General features: G+C 41.9%; 1 protein-coding gene across 2 annotated transcripts; it reads left to right on the plus strand.

The window, feature by feature from the left end:
* The first annotated feature begins 768 nt into the window (after positions 1 to 768).
* COX16 (cytochrome c oxidase assembly factor COX16) lies at positions 769 to 14,592 on the plus strand. Of its 2 annotated transcripts, XM_070417331.1 has the most exons (4): positions 769 to 989; positions 5,837 to 5,908; positions 10,396 to 10,458; positions 14,252 to 14,592. In XM_070417331.1, the coding sequence occupies exons 1-4, from the start codon at positions 921 to 923 to the stop codon at positions 14,366 to 14,368; spliced, it is 321 nt and encodes a 106-aa protein (XP_070273432.1). In that variant the 5' UTR covers positions 769 to 920; the 3' UTR covers positions 14,369 to 14,592. The 2 variants fall into 2 exon arrangements, with proteins under 2 accessions (XP_070273432.1, XP_070273443.1); XM_070417342.1 differs by lacking the exon at positions 5,837 to 5,908.
* Positions 14,593 to 15,481: the final 889 nt, after the last annotated feature.

Below are 15,481 nucleotides of genomic sequence, written 5' to 3' on the forward strand. Positions count from 1 at the left end.
AATAATAGCTCCCCCAGGCTGGAGTATGGAGTGAAAGAGGAAAAGTGGCAGAAAAGACAGGCCAAAGTTAGTCATACCACAGAGGGCCTTAGATTCCTTGCTAAGAAAATTGGAGTGACTATGTCCTACTTGGTAGGTGAGGCTTTCTCTGACTCACCCCAGCAAATGGCACATGGGGGCGGTTTCCTAAACGATCACAGTAGTTAGACACATGTTCATTTGAGTGCCCGTTACATCGCTATCTTCTTTAAGGCAGGGATCCTATATTTTCATCTTTATGTTCCTGGAGCCTCCAAATGACCTGTAAAAAGGTGTGCTAGTTTGAATGACTGAAGAACTGACATTCATGAATGAAGATTACAGGCTATTTCACAGTAAAAGCATTAAAAGTTCAGTGATAGCATGGCACTATATTACCATTCAACCTAGCCCTTTGTGGCGATTTATGTATTTCTAAAAATTGATATTAAGCTGGTAAACTTCTCAGCCCACAAATAGCCCTAGAAACGATCTCCAACTTCTTTCCTTAGCTGATTTTATCGAGAGGCTATGTCCCAGGGAATGTTCTGAGAAGACGTAGGTCAAGACCCAGAACGTGGGAGGTGCCGGTGACCATATCACTTGACCGCGAGTACAAACACCATTTAAATCCTTAAGTCCCTAAACCAAGCCAGCGCGCGGAACCAAAGCTCTGACACTCGAGTTTCCGGGCGGACGCGCGAGTCTGTTACGATGAGTCGATTGCTTTGGTCTGGCGGAAGCCCCACGGGGGCGGACCCTGCCCGGAGGGCGAGGGAAGGTGATGAGCCTGGGAAGCCTGGTCTGGGAGGGAGGGAGGCTGAGCCCCTGAAGTTCGCGAGGCCGCGCGGCCGCGCCGGGCCTGTTTGGCCGGGTGTCCACGCGGGTCGGAGAGTCCCGTCATGTTCACACACGCGGTAACGCGCGCCTTGCGCAAGAACAAGACCCTTCGCTACGGGGTGCCCATGTTGGTGAGTCCCGAAGGAGAAAGTGGGGCGGGATGGTGGAAGGGGTGGGGCCTCAAGTTTGGGTGGAGGCAGCGGGAAGTCTGATGGGAGCGGCGGGGGCCTGAACCTGGGCTGGGGCAGGGCTGGCGGTGGGCTGGAGCGTTTAGGCAGCCCGGTGCTCGTCCCCTCCGGCTGGCAATGGCACCTCGGCCCCCTCCCCGCCCCCCCTTCCTTCCCTGGTGCGTCAGAGAGCGACGTGAGGACCGGATTTTAATCCAAATCTGGATGATTGCCGAACCGCCCCCCCAACCACACCCCCACTCCCACCCCACCCCTCGCCTCTGCAGCTCGGCGGTGCACGGGGTCGCCGGAACTGGAGGATTGACTGCAGGTACCGCCCAGTTCCGGGCACCCCCGTGTCCCAGCGGCCCCGGTGCGCTGGCTTGCGCCTCCCAGGTTGGCGCCCGCCGCATCGCCGCAGCCCGCACAGGGCGCCGCGTGTGTTTTTAAAGAACTCAGCAAAGTCCGAGTTTCTAGCTCCCGCCCGGACCCCGGGACGAAGGCAGCCCGGCACCTGGTCCTGTGACTCCCGTGGTCCAGGAGGGAGGGGATGGTGGCCGGGACCACAGTGTTAGGGGAGGATGTCGTCAGAAATGGTCAGATCCGAGACATGACTTTGAAAAGTGGAGGTGACAGCGCAGGATGCATTGATTTGAGAAAGGAATGAGAGGAGCTAAGCGTGACTCCGAAGAAGTTGGCTTGAGTATTGGATGAAAGCAGTTGCCCTTTTCCGGAACAGGAAAGACTGGTCATGGGCAGGTTGGGGAAGAAAGAGTGTTGGGGTAAAAATCAAGAGGCTTAAAAGAAAATGTCGATGTGCATATACCCGGTAGACTGTGAGGTGGAGATGCCCGATCGGAAGGCAGGTCTTCCGTTCAGGGGGTATTTCCCACTGGAAGTGGACATTTGCAGGTTTTAGGTCATAGAGGCTGTTTAAACCCGTGGAACCGGGAGACATCACTAGGGTCTTGGTGTTGGTCCTGAGTAGCTGGAAGGTGTGAAGATGGTGAAGGTGAGGAACGAATAGAAGGAAGCGGAGGGGGAGTTAGGAAAACCAGGCGTGTGTCTTTACACTGAAACGAAGAGATAGAAAGTATTTCGCTTTACAAAAAATTCTCACATATTGACATTGCAAATATTAACTGGTTATATAGGACAGATGTATAGCTGATTTGTTGTCTTTTGACTTAGGTTGTGTTATTTTTAATCCTCACCCGAGGATATATTTCCATTGATTTTTAGAGTGGGAGGGGGAGAAACAGAGCGAGAGAAACATCGATGCGAAAGAGACACGCCTATTGGTTGCCTCCCGCATGTGCCCTGACCAGGGCTGGGGATCCAGCCTGCAGCCCAGGTACCTGCCCTTGACCAGAACTGAACCGGAACCAAACCCAGGACCCTTCCGTCCTCAGGACCCTTCAGTCCTCGGGCTGACGCTCTATCCAATGAGCCAAACTGGCTAGGGCTGTGTTGTTTTAATTTCATGTATTTGTCGGGATAGATGTTTTAAATTTTTATGTGGTAAGATTTATTGGGTTTTGAAATTCATGGTCTCAAGGTTTTGTTGGTATTCCAGTTTCAAAATTATAACTTTTGATATGTCATGATGTTTCATATCTTTTTGTATTTCTGTAATTGGTAATAATATCTATATATATAAAAAGGCTAAGTGTCCATCCTTCCCTCTGACCAGTAGCTATGATGTGTACTGACCACCAGGGGGCAGATGCTCATCACAGGAGCTACCATGATGCACTCTGGCCATTTTATTTTTATTTTTTTTTATTTTATATTTTATTGATTTTTTACAGAGAGGAAGGGAGAGAGATAGAGAGAAACATCGATGAGAGAGAAACATCGATCAGCTGCCTCCTGCACATCTCCCAGTGGGGATGTGCCCGCAACCCAGGTACATGCCCTTGACCGGAATCGAACCTGGGACCTTTCAGTCCGCAGGCTGACGCTCTATCCACTGAGCCAAACCGGTTTCGGCCATTTTTTTTTTTTTTTTTAAATATATTTTATTGATTTTTTACAGAGAGGAAGGGAGAGGGATAGAGAGTTAGAAACATCAATGAGAGAGAAACATCAATTAGCTGCCTCCTGCACACCCCCTACTGGGGATGTGCCCGCAACCAAGGTACATGCCCTTGGCTGGAATCGAACATGGGACCTTTCAGTCCGCAGGCTGACGCTCTATCCATTTAGCCAAACCGGTTAGGGCTGCACTGGCCATTTAAAAATAAACAACACCCCAGACCTGGCGCCCACAAATCAACACTCAGCTTCCCCCAAGTGGGACACAGGCTCTGCCACCACCCCAGAGCGACACCCCACCAAATCTCAGCCAATGCTGACAAGACCCCGTGGTGCAAAATGCGGCCCACAGCCCAGCCCAGTCCAGTCCGAAATGGTCTCTGTGGGCGCTGGGTAATGACATCACATAGCAACACCCAGCTTCCTCTCCCTAGTGACTAGCCTCAGAGTTTCCTCAGCCCAGGAACCAGACTTGCTTTATAGCCAGGTACAAACATTTTACACTATAACCAAATGTCTGTGAAGCGTTTTCCCATGCCTCATCTCATTTGATTCTCATCACAGAAATCCTGGAGTAGGTAGGTAGGAGACTCGATGGAATCCTATTTTCTTTTCATTAGCCGGAAAATGGAGATTTAGAAAGCTTAGAAACTTGACCCGACTGAAAAGAAGTAAGAAATGGTGGACCTTGAAAATGACTTCAGGTTTCCTCACTGCGCAGAATATAGTCAAACACTGCTGCAGTTAAATATTTACCCTTTGTTCTCCCTGTGTGATCTACGATAATAATGTGCTTCGTGTTGATATTTATTGCTGTGTTGCTGACAATTACCTGAAGAGAAGTTGGGGTGCTTCACTGGGCTGGAAAAAGTTTAGCTAAATCAGAAAGCAGGTCTAATTAAGCAAGTTTATTCTCTATATATAAAAGGCTAAGTTGACTTCCACATGCACGATACATATAAAGCTCTCACTGGAACCAATCACTCGTGTGTTTCAATCTGTCATTGTTGATTGTGAATTTGGTTGACACTTCTATTATAGAGAAAGGGCGAACAGTGATATTAAAATATTTCTTTTAATTGATTTCCTTTCAATGTGCACAAATCTGTGTACTGGGACACTAGTATTGATATAAAAAGAAAGGTAGAGATTAAACTTAGTATTTTTCCAGATTGTTATACTTTTGCAGCTTTAAGATGAGGAATTAAAGCTCATTAGGTTATTGGAGAAGATGATAAAGCAGCAAGGACAATTTGAGGGCTCTTTTGAGATTGACCACATACTGAGAAGTATGGCATATTTCATGGGACTCTTATCACTTGGTAAGGTAATGGAGAAAATGTTCTCCCATTGGTCCTGAAGAAACGAGGCCAGAATTTTATTCCTGGCATTATCCATTATGATAATGAACAAGTCATTTATTACATGGATTTTTTTCTTTAGTTCATAGGCCTTTTGTAAGGATCAACTAATATAGTGCTTATGATGATATTATTTAAACCACTAGAGGCCTGGTGCACAAAAATTTGTGCACTCGAGGGGGGGGGGGGCAGTCCCTCAGCCCGGCCTGTGCGCTCTCGCAGTCTGGGACCCCTCAGGGGATGACCACTTGCTGGCTTAGGCCTGCTCCCCGGGGGATTGGGTCTAAGATGGCAATCAGACATCCCTCTGGCAGCCCTCCGGGGATGTCCACTTGCCAGCAGGGAGCAGACCTAAGCTACAGTCGGACATCCTTAGCGCTGCTGAGGAGGCAGGAGAGGCTCCCACCACCACCGCTGTACTGGCAGCTATCAGCCTGGCTTGTGGCTGAGCAGAGCTCCCCGCTGTGAGAGTGCACTGACCACCAGAGGGCAGCTCCTGCATTGAGCGTCTGCCCCCTGGTGGTCAGTGTGTGTCATAGTGACCAGTCATTCCCAGTCTTTCTGCTGTTAGGGTCAGTTTGCATATTACCCTTTTACTATATAGGATAGAGGCCTGGTGCACGGGTGGGGGCCGGCTGGTTTGCCCTGAAGGGTGTCCCAGATCAGGGTGGGGGTCCCGCTGGGGTGCCTGGCCAGCCTGGATGAGGGGCTGATGGCTGTTTGCAGCTGGTCACACCCCCTTCAGGGTGGGGGTCCCCACTGGGGTGCCTGGCCAGTCTGGGTGAGGGGCTGAGGGCCGTTTTCAGGCTGGCGGGTGACTAAAGCTCCCAGCCTCTCCTTTTTATCTTTTTCTTTTTATTCTGGGATTTATTTACCTTCTATGGCTGTCACTGGAGCTGAGAGCCGGCTCCAGCTCTGAGGCCGCTGCCGGCTGAAAGCAGGTATCTGGGGTTTGTTTAGCTTCTATAATTGAAACATTGTTGCTTTTGGAGCTGTTGCTTCAGGAGCTCAGAGCCGGGCCGCGGCAGGCAGGGAACCTTGGCTTCCTCCATCACTGGAGCAAGCAAGCCTCATGTTCGCTTCAACTGCGTGGCTGCCGGCCGCCATCTTGGTTGGCGGTTAATTTGCATATCACCCTGATTAGCCAATGGGAAGCGTAGCGGAGGTATGGTTAATTACCCTATTTGTCTATTATTAGATAGGATAAAGTTAAGTACTGTACAGGTATGGGGTACTGATTTTGGTATTTGGTAATGTGCTAAAATGTTTCCCAGTGACAGTACATAAAGCATCTGGAAAAATAATCTATAGGACTTGTATAATCTGTCACTATTGGCATTTAGGTAAGTAATCTACAGGTAGACTGAATTCTGCCCTTCTATTTTGTTTAATTGTTTCCTTTCTTTGTTTCAGTTGTTGGTTGTTGGAGGTTCTTTTGGTCTTCGTGAGTTTTCACAAATCCGTTATGATGCTGTGAAGATTAAAGTAAGAACTGTATTTGGGATTGATATGTGTCTGTGTATATGTATGTACTTGTTTAGGAGATGTGTATACTCTGTATACTAAGCAGTCTGAGTTTTATCTAGCTGTTCAAGACTGATATCTAATGATTGGGCTCTTGCTTATTCTTTAAAATAACATTAATAATCACTTGGAAATGAATTATGAAATGTGAAGAATTTACTCATTTTTCTCCTCATTCACTAGAAAATTTGCAATGTTGTTAGCTTTCTGCCACAACGTGCTCTGATATAGGTGTTTTAAGGATTTAGAAGGGACTAAAGAACATGGGACAACAACTTCACTCCATTTTATTACTTTAGTTATAAATTAGATATTTCATATTAATACCAGTAATTTTATACATTATATTGTTATGCATCATTAGTAACTAATACTAAAAAAAAGTATTTTTCATAATAAATAGTTAGTTAGTTATACCTATCTTTTTATAGGTATGCCTTTGTGGAAGGACTGTACTGGTTCATATGTATATGGTTTTGATTTTACAGGACACTGAAGCTCAGAGAGCTTAAGTAACTTGTTTAAGGTCACGTGGCTGTTGGGGGTAGAGCTAGTATTCTCACCCTCTGTGATTACACAATTACTGTCAAATTTAAGCCAAGTGTTACATAAGAACTCTGGTTGATTGATAAGTAGGTAGTTTTTGTTTGTGCCACACATCTGATATTGGAGGTTTTTTTCCAAGTAATATATATATTTCATTAGCAGACCTCAGTAATAAGGGTGCAAAAATAAAGAGTATTCAATGTTCTCAGTTAATTTTATGGTTTAAAAGAAATACCAGCTCTAGCTAATCTTAAAGACAATAGGTTTTGAATAAATATTACATTCATTTTAAAAGAATATGGTACAATTGTTTCTGTAAGGGAATAGAGTGATTATCATCAACTAAATTAAAAAGTTTCTATTAGCATTCCCCATTATTTTATTGAGGAATTTTTTCCCCTTTTGCTTAAGATGAAAGTTATAATAATCTGACTTTTGGAAGTGGAATGACATGTACATTTTTTTGTTGTTGTTGTTAATTCTCACCCGAGGATATATATATTTTTTTCCTCATTGATTTTTTAGAGAGAGAGGAAGGAGGGAGAGAGAGGGGAGAGAGGAAGAGAGAGAGAGAGAGAGAGAGAGAGAGAGAGAGAGAGAGAGAGAGAGAGAGAACATCAATATGAGAGAGACATATCCAGTGGTTGCCTCCTGAATGCACCCTGACCAGGGCTGGGGATTGAATCCATAGCCCTTCTGTGCTTGGGCCGACGCTATAAACACTTAGCAACATTGGCCAGGGCAGACATGTACATATTTGAAAAATAATTGAATATTTGTCATATTATTATGTGTTAGATCCTATAGATAAAGATTTAAGAAACTGGTTCTTACAAAGCTTATAGCATAATCAAGATTGGAAGACATTTAAATATAAATACATACCCAAACATAACAACTAGAGGCCTGGTGCGTGGGTTTGTGCACCAGTGGGGTCCCTCAGCCGGGCCTGTGGGGATCAGGCTGAAATCAACATCCCCTGAGGGGTCCCAGATTGCGAGAGGGCGCAGGCCAGGCTGAGGGACCCCATTGATCCATGATCGGGGCCAGGGAGGGACCGTGGGGGGGCTCCAGGATGTGTTCGGCCTGTCTCACCCAGTCTTGATCGGGGTGATTGGGCCGGGCAGCCGGGGAGGGACTGCAGGAGGTTGGTCGGCCAGGGAGGGACCGCGGAAGGACTCCAGGGCATGTCCGGCCCGTCTAGCCTAGTCCCGATCAGCCGGACCCCAGCAGCAAGCTAACCTACTGGTTAGAGCGTCTGCCCCTTGGTAGTCAGTGCGCGTCATAGCAACTGGTCGAACAGTTGGAGGGACAAATAGCATATTAGGCATATATATATATATGCTCAGAAAAATGCTATATTAGAATTTTGCATAGAACATTACTAGAACTTCAGCTTAGACTTGGGAAGGGTATTCAAGAAGGTTTCCTAGAGGTATCAACCTTTGAATTAAAGTTTTGAGAATGAGTAAGAGCTAAATGGTGGAAATGATTATTGTTCTATAACACAGAGGGGAGGGAGTATTAGGCATATGGTCAGATTTTCATCTTAGAAATATCTCTCCTGTAAGAAGAGGACAGGATGGATGATGGTGTTTGGGGGTGCAAGATGGAAGGAAGAGATTATTTCAACTGGAGGTGAAGTTGCTTTGGCAGTAGTATAGATGAACAGCAATGGAACCTGAAATAAAACATGTGCAATGAAGATAGAGAGAAATAAATGGGTTCCAGAAAAAAGTTTAGCAGCAAATTGATAGTATTTAGTGACTGATGTGGTTGATGTACATAATATAAAAATATGAATAAATCTCAGATGACTTGAGGTTTTGGTTATGAGGATTGGATAAATGGTGGTGGTAATCAGTTAAGGAAAGAGAATGAGGGAGATTGGGATAATGGGGTCTAGAAGATAAGGTTAAAGTAAAGAGAACAAAGTTAGGTACAGTTAAGAGAAAAAGGTTGATTGAAGTGAGAGACAAGGTTGGTTGAAGTTAAGAGAACAACAAGAGTACAGGATGGGAGGTATGGTTGGTCAAGGTCTGGAAGGAGGGGGGAGGACAGAGTTCAGGTGAGAAGGATCAGAGGGCAAAACCTACTGAGATTGAGAGGTTGATGTTGAGAAGTCAAACTGAGGTGAAGTCAGGAGTCATTGGGTGAGATTGTGTTCAAACAGGGTAGAGAGGATGAGGTGGACTAAATTTGAGAGGATAAGATTGGTTGAGATTGACAGGTGCTACAAGGGTTGAGATCAAGGGGGAGTCAAGAGGGCGAGTTTGCTGAGGTTAAAGTCAAGGGGGGTAAAAAGTGGGGTTGAGAGGACATATGTGGTTGAGATGAAGCAAGAGAGGATAAGTTCAGTAGAGAAGTTTGGGGATGGATAGATAAAGATGGTATTGCTTCAGGGTAATCAGCCATGTTAGTTTGCCTGGAACTGTCCTGATTTTAGGACTGAAAGTCCAGCATCCCCGGACATAAAAGTTCCTGCTTTTTTAATGCTGACAAGCATGGATTCACAATAATAGATCATCCATTGTTGCATCACGCCAAGTAATATGATATAAGTGTGCAGTTAAGTGTGTTGTAATCCTGAGCATTACCAGTCTTTTTTTTTTTTTTTTGGCTTTGTTTGTTGTACTTTGTAAGAAAAAAGTGCTAGTTTAATTTTTAACATTATAAATACTGTGACCATGTTTTCTAAGATTCAGATAATGGAAATGAGAAAAATAATAATAACCAATGCCAGTATGGTCCAGACATCACTGAAAAAGAAAGCTAGCTGGGCTAGCATGGCTCAATGGTTGAGCGTTGACCTATGAACCAGGAGGTCACGGTTCGATTCCTGGTCAGGGCACATGCCTGGGTTGCGGATTCGATCCCCAGGAGGCAACCGCTCAATGATTCTCTCTCATCACTGATGCTTCTATCGCTCCCTCTCCCTTCCTCTCTGAAATCAATAATAAAAATATATTTTAAAAAACATATGGGAACACAACCCTTGATGACTAGACTAAACCTCTGTATGCTTCCAGAAACCCTCATCCTACCAAGCCTGTCCTCACAGGATGGAATATTTTAGTCAACTGACAAGCCATTTGAGTCTTGCCATTGAAAAAGTGGTAAACCTATGGGCCCCCCAAACTACTAAAGTTTCTTCCTGGTTCTGTGTTTCAATTGCTTTGAATGGCTGATTTCGATCCTGCTGTGATGGGGAAATAGTTAAATTCTTCGAAGTCTAGTGTAATCCTCAGGTTGTATTTTTAGTACTAATTGATCTTAAGCTGTGTTCAGTAACATTCAGCTATCCCAAAGATTTTGCCATACACAGGTAATATGGCATCAACTCCTATTTACTACTGTGGAATCCTGTCTAATTTTTTCATAGATACTTCTTTGTTTACAGCATATGTAAGGTGTTTTGTTTTGTTTTTAAGAGCAGCATTCTATTTATTAGTATTTTTATAACATTTCTAAGTAATAATTTAGGGTGGTGGTTAATAGCATGGACCTCTGGAGGCAGAGGGCCAAGGTTCAGAGTCAAATTCTGCCTCTGACAAATTATTCAAACTCCCTGTGTCCTATTATCCTTACTTGTGATCATAACAATAATACTTATCTAAGGTTTTTGTGAGGATTAAAAGAGATAATATTGTATGTGCCAAAATGCTTGGCACATAACAAGTACTCAGTAAGTGTTAGCTGCTGTTAGTAGTGGTAGTGGTACTAGTACATCGTTACCGTTATGCGATTGGATGGATGGATGGATGGATGGATGGATGGATGGATGGTGGAGATTTTGCCATGTGTTTGTAATCTGCCATGCCATCCTAGCCGTCCCTTATATAACTTCAAATTAAAAATTAATTCTACAGACTTAACATATGGCTCGTCTTTCTTTTTTACAGCTTGATCCTGAATTAGAAAAAAAACTGAAAATGAATCAAGTGTCACTGGAATCAGAGTATGAGGTACAGTGTTAATATAGTCTTTCTTTAATAATCTTCTTTGTTAGTGACTGGTTCTGTCTGCCTTAGGTAAACTTAAATTATTAGCAATGCAGAAAAAAATTGTTTATCTTTTTAAAAAAAATCTATTTTTATTGATTTCAGAGAGGAAAGGAGAGGGAGAGAGAGAGATAGAAACATTAGTCATGAGACAGAATCATTGATAGGTTGCTCCTGTATGCCCCCCACTGGGGATCAAGCTCACAAGCCAGGGATGTGCCCTGATTGGCAATCCAACTGTGACCTCCTGGTTCATAGGCCGATGCTCAACCACTGAGCCAATCAGCCAGGAAAAAATTTTTTATCTTAAGTATATGGTATTGGGACAACTGTATAGTCATTTGAAAAGAAAACAAAGATGGATCTATATTTCATATACTATAAATGAATAAATTTTAGATGGATCAAGTATTTAAAAATAAGCCCTGGGTGGTGTTACTCAGTGGTTAGACTTTTGGCCAAGCACTGAAGAGTCATGGGTTTGATTCCCGGTTAAGGCTATGTACCTGGGTTGCAGGTTCAATCCCCCGCTCCTGTCAGGGTGCGTGCAGAAGGCAACCAATTGATGTCTCTCTCTCACATCCATGTTTCTCTCCCTCTTTCCTTTCCTCCCTCCCTTCCATTCTCTCTAAAAATCAATGGAAAAAATATCTTTAGGTGAGGATTAACAGAAAAATAATAAAAACAAAATGCTAAAGGTACGAGGAGGAAAAAAATGAATATTCTTTTTGTGGTCTTGAATCAGAAAAGCCTATTTAAAATAATGTGATACCAAACCCAGAAGCTTTTTTTTTAAATATATATTTTATTGATTTTCTACAGAGAGGAAAGGAGAGAGATAGAGAGTCAGAAACATCGATGAGAGAGAAACATCAATCAGCTGCCTCCTGCACATCTCCCACCGGGGATGTGCCCGCAACCCAGGTACATGCCCTTGACCAGAATCGAACCTGGGACCTCTCAGTCCGCAGGCCGACGCTCCATCCACTGAGCCAAACCAGTTTCGGCCCAAACCCAGAAGCTTTAAAAGTAAAGATGATGAGTTAGTTCATACTTAAAAATTTAAAACTTCAGCCTAAAAACAAATAATGTATATAAAGTCACTAGTTAAGTGAGAAATCCTAGAAATATTATTTATCCTATGATGAATTAACTTATTGAAATATGAAGAACATCTGCAAATCAATGTGGGAAAGTTCAGTCATTCAGTTGGTCAGTGGGAACATGGGCAAAGTATGTAAAGGGTTCAGAGGAGCCTGGCCGGTGTTGCTCAGTGGTTGAGTGTCAGCCTATGAACCAGGAGGTCAACGGTTCTATTCCCGGTCAGGACACCTGCCTGGCTTGTGGGCTTGATCCCCAGTAGGGGGTGTGCAGGAGGCACCCGATCAATGATTCTCTGTAATTATTGATATTTCTGTCTTTATCCCTCTCTTTTACTCTCTGAAATCAATAAAAATATATACAAAAATAGATTCAGAGGAAGGGAAATAAATATATTTCTTAAACATATGAAGAGATGCTCAACTTATAATAGGAATGTTAGTTAAAATTATAATGAGGCATCACTTTCTACCCATTTTATTAGCAAAAATCAAAGAGTTTAATAAGTAACACATTGTATTATAGAATGCGAGGGAGGATGTTCTCTATCTCTTTCAGTTTGTTCGTTTTTTTGGCTGGATTATACAAGGGTAGGCAAAAGTAGGTTTGCAGTTGCAAGTATGTGAAACACAGTTTATTCTTCTAATATTATTTATTTATTATTGTATTATTTATCTGTACTATATAAACCTACTTTTGCCCACCCCTGTATTTTTCCATTTCTTTGTGTGTTTGGACATTGTTTATTGAAAGGTGGACATTGTGAATAATACATTGAAGAAATTTGTAGCAGGCAGTTTAATTATTGGCTGATCATTTGGAACTTAGTTTATGCTTTGTAAGGGAGAAACTGTGGAAAAGCTTTGGTGTTTCCTAAACCCCTCTTTGTAGGTCTCATTCTCCAAATTGTCTCCCCAAAGGTCAGAGCTTACTTAGTTTTAGGCTTTGTTGGGTGAGTCTAAAGTAGGTTTTCCTCTTGGCATAATTCTTACTCCTGAAGAGCAGCCTTTTTGGGGTCTCAACTGGATGTCAAGGTAGCAACTAGGTATTAAGTCCACTTGGACAGGGCTGAAAATCCAATATTGACACAGCTTTTCCTCAGCATTTCTTGACTCTGTTCCCCAGTCAGTTCTATAGCACGTGGCTGTTAACTAGTGAGCCTTAGGTGATCTTGCTCAGACATGTACAGCCTAGACTTCAGTGACTGAGTGTTTTGCAGAATCAGTAATGCTGTGTGTATTGCAGAGTCCTATAGGAAATCTGTTATTCTCCAAAGATCTCTGAAGACTGGAGCACTCTTACATGAAGTTGTTCTGTCAACTTTGCATCCCATTTAAGAATTACTCTTAAATTATCTTGAGCATGTGCATCTTATGTTATCTGGGTGAAGACCATTATCCTTTCTTAAAACCTTTTTATAAATGTATCATTTCATAACTATACTTGAAATTTTACTTTTTTCTTGCACATTAAATTAATAAAATTTTGCTTATCTATCTATCTATCTATCTATCTATCTATCTATATGTAATATAAACTCCTGATGAAACCATAAGTGAAATTTAGAGAATGATTTCATTCACTACTTCCCTCTTATTTTGTTAAAACCTGTAACTTGCTACTTCTCAATATATAAGCACTAAGTCAGTAGTGATGCTGTGGAGGGTTTGTCTCGGAGTAGAATTTAGTTCTTTTAGAAACTGTAGAATTTGATAATTGAAGAAACCATGTAGATCATTTGGTCCAACCTTTTTATTATTACTTATGAGGGAATTAGTGTCCAGATAGCCCAAGGTTATACAGCTCATTAGTAAAAGAATGAAGCTTAGAATTCAATTGTCAAGGTAAATGTATATTGTTCCTTGTCTCTAGACATAAGGTGGTCTGTGTTCTCTGAGCCTCTTTTTCTATTTAATTCACTAAATTATTCCAGAACAATGAAAGCAGATGAATGAAAGTTACTGCAGGAAGGTGAAAAAAACACTCATGTTCTTCCCTTTTATCCTACCTTTATTCCTGTGAGACACTTCACAGTAACTGAAGGTACAGTGATCCAACTGTAGTTGACTAGTTTTTATTACCTGAAAGAGCTTTGCTCATGGCAGCTATAAGGAATGTCTTTTCATTCTTAAACCCATGCTCATTTCTCAGGTGCAGAACAAATTATCTTGGTCTATTTTTTTTCCTTCCAGCAGACTTCAGGTTCTCCACCTTTGTTCTTTTTCTCTCATTACTACTATCACTCAGGCTAACCCATGCTAGTCATTATGCTGGACCAGCCTTCACAGTCAGACTTGTTTTCCTAGCTTCTTCCCTTTCTCTGTGCTTTCAAAAATAAAGCATGTGCATTCTTTCTTTTTCAATTTAATAGAATAATTTATTCTGATGGAGGAAAAGATAGGCATTTACATAAATAGCAAGTAAGAAAAATTCCAAATCCCAAGAAATATGTTACTTCTTTAGTTATTATGCCTTATGTGCAATGATTTTTTATTGTTGTTGTTGCTAACATTATAATTGAGGGCCTATTGGATTCTTTCCATTCACTTATTTATTCATTCATCATTCATTCATTCATTCATTCATTCATTCATTCAATGATGTCCTAATCAAAGCCATAGGACTCTTATATACTTTAATTTTTGTGGCTCCTTAGAAAATAAAGGATTCTGCTTTTGATGACTGGAAGAATATTCGAGGACCCAGGCCTTGGGAAGATCCTGACCTCCTCCAAGGACGAAATCCAGAAATCCTGAAGACTAAGACAGCTTGACTATGCTGATTCTTTTTTTTTTTTTTTTTTTTTAATGTTATCAACTGAATTTGCACTACATATTCCTATCTGGTGGAAAGAAAATTCCAGATCTGCAGAAGCCTGGTTGTGAGTAATTCAGTGACAGATAATTATGATTAAAAAATCAGGTTCAAGTTTTTGCTTCCCAACTCTGCCATTTGCAAATGTATATTTTATAGCACTCAATAAAAATGTGAACATTGCTACTTAAAAACTCTAATTTTTTCCACTACCAAATACATACCCATATTTCTTTTCCACCAGTCACTGGGGCAATATTTTGATACTTCAATTTTATTCCTTATGAGAACAGTAGGTCTGGATTTAAATTCTCATAGTAATACTGTATATTAAACCTATGTAGGAAATAATATTGATAAGAATCTTGTTTCTATTTCTAGTACCTTACATGGTGTGCTTAATCAGTCTCCAAAGCATCACTTAATGATTGTATTGATACCATCAATACGTGTTAATACAATTATATCGTTCCTGGTTAAAACAGAAGTCATGAAGTATTGCATATTATATGCAGTATGGCAAATTTATTCAGATAATCCACAGATGACTATAGTTTGAGAAACACTGATTTAAGGTATGCCTTAACATGATTACATGCAAATTATTATAGTTTTTTTTAACTTGGTGTTTGCTGTGATCTATTTAATTTTAATTTTATTTTTTATTGATTTGAGGGGGGGAGGACAGGAGAGAGGGAGAAAGACAGAAAAACATGGATTTGTTGTTCCAATTATTTTTCATTCATTAGTTGCTTCTGTTATGTGCCCTGAATGGGGATTGTACCCACAACCTTGGCATGTTGGGAAAATGCTCTAACTAACTGAGCTACATGGCCAGGGTCAGCATTTGCTATGACCTAAACACTAGGCAAAGGGTAGAATTGAGGAAAGTTAGGGGTTTTTTTTGTACTCAGTTTTCTTTTTGTTAGCCTTGTTTCCCTACATAATTGCCAAAAAAATTATAAATCCACCCACCTCTTCCCCAATAAAAATCCCTATTTCTGCCTTGGTCGATGTGGCTCAATGGTTAGTGTCAGCCTGCACACTGAAGGGTTGTGGGTTCAATTACTGG

Source organism: Myotis yumanensis, unplaced genomic scaffold, assembly GCF_028538775.1.
Source record: "Myotis yumanensis isolate MYYU_CA2020_CCGP unplaced genomic scaffold, mMyoYum1.0.hap1 SCAF_1, whole genome shotgun sequence".
Classification (NCBI taxonomy): domain Eukaryota; kingdom Metazoa; phylum Chordata; class Mammalia; order Chiroptera; family Vespertilionidae; genus Myotis; species Myotis yumanensis.

Excerpts from the sequence above, each read along its gene's own strand:
- COX16 (XM_070417331.1), top strand. The coding sequence starts at position 921 with ATGTTCACACACGCGGTAACGCGCGCCTTGCGCAAGAACAAGACCCTT. Across the intron at positions 990-5,836 it reads GCTACGGGGTGCCCATGTTG|TTGTTGGTTGTTGGAGGTTC; the intron begins GTGAGTCCCGAA and ends TCTTTGTTTCAG. Across the intron at positions 10,459-14,251 it reads CACTGGAATCAGAGTATGAG|AAAATAAAGGATTCTGCTTT; the intron begins GTACAGTGTTAA and ends GTGGCTCCTTAG.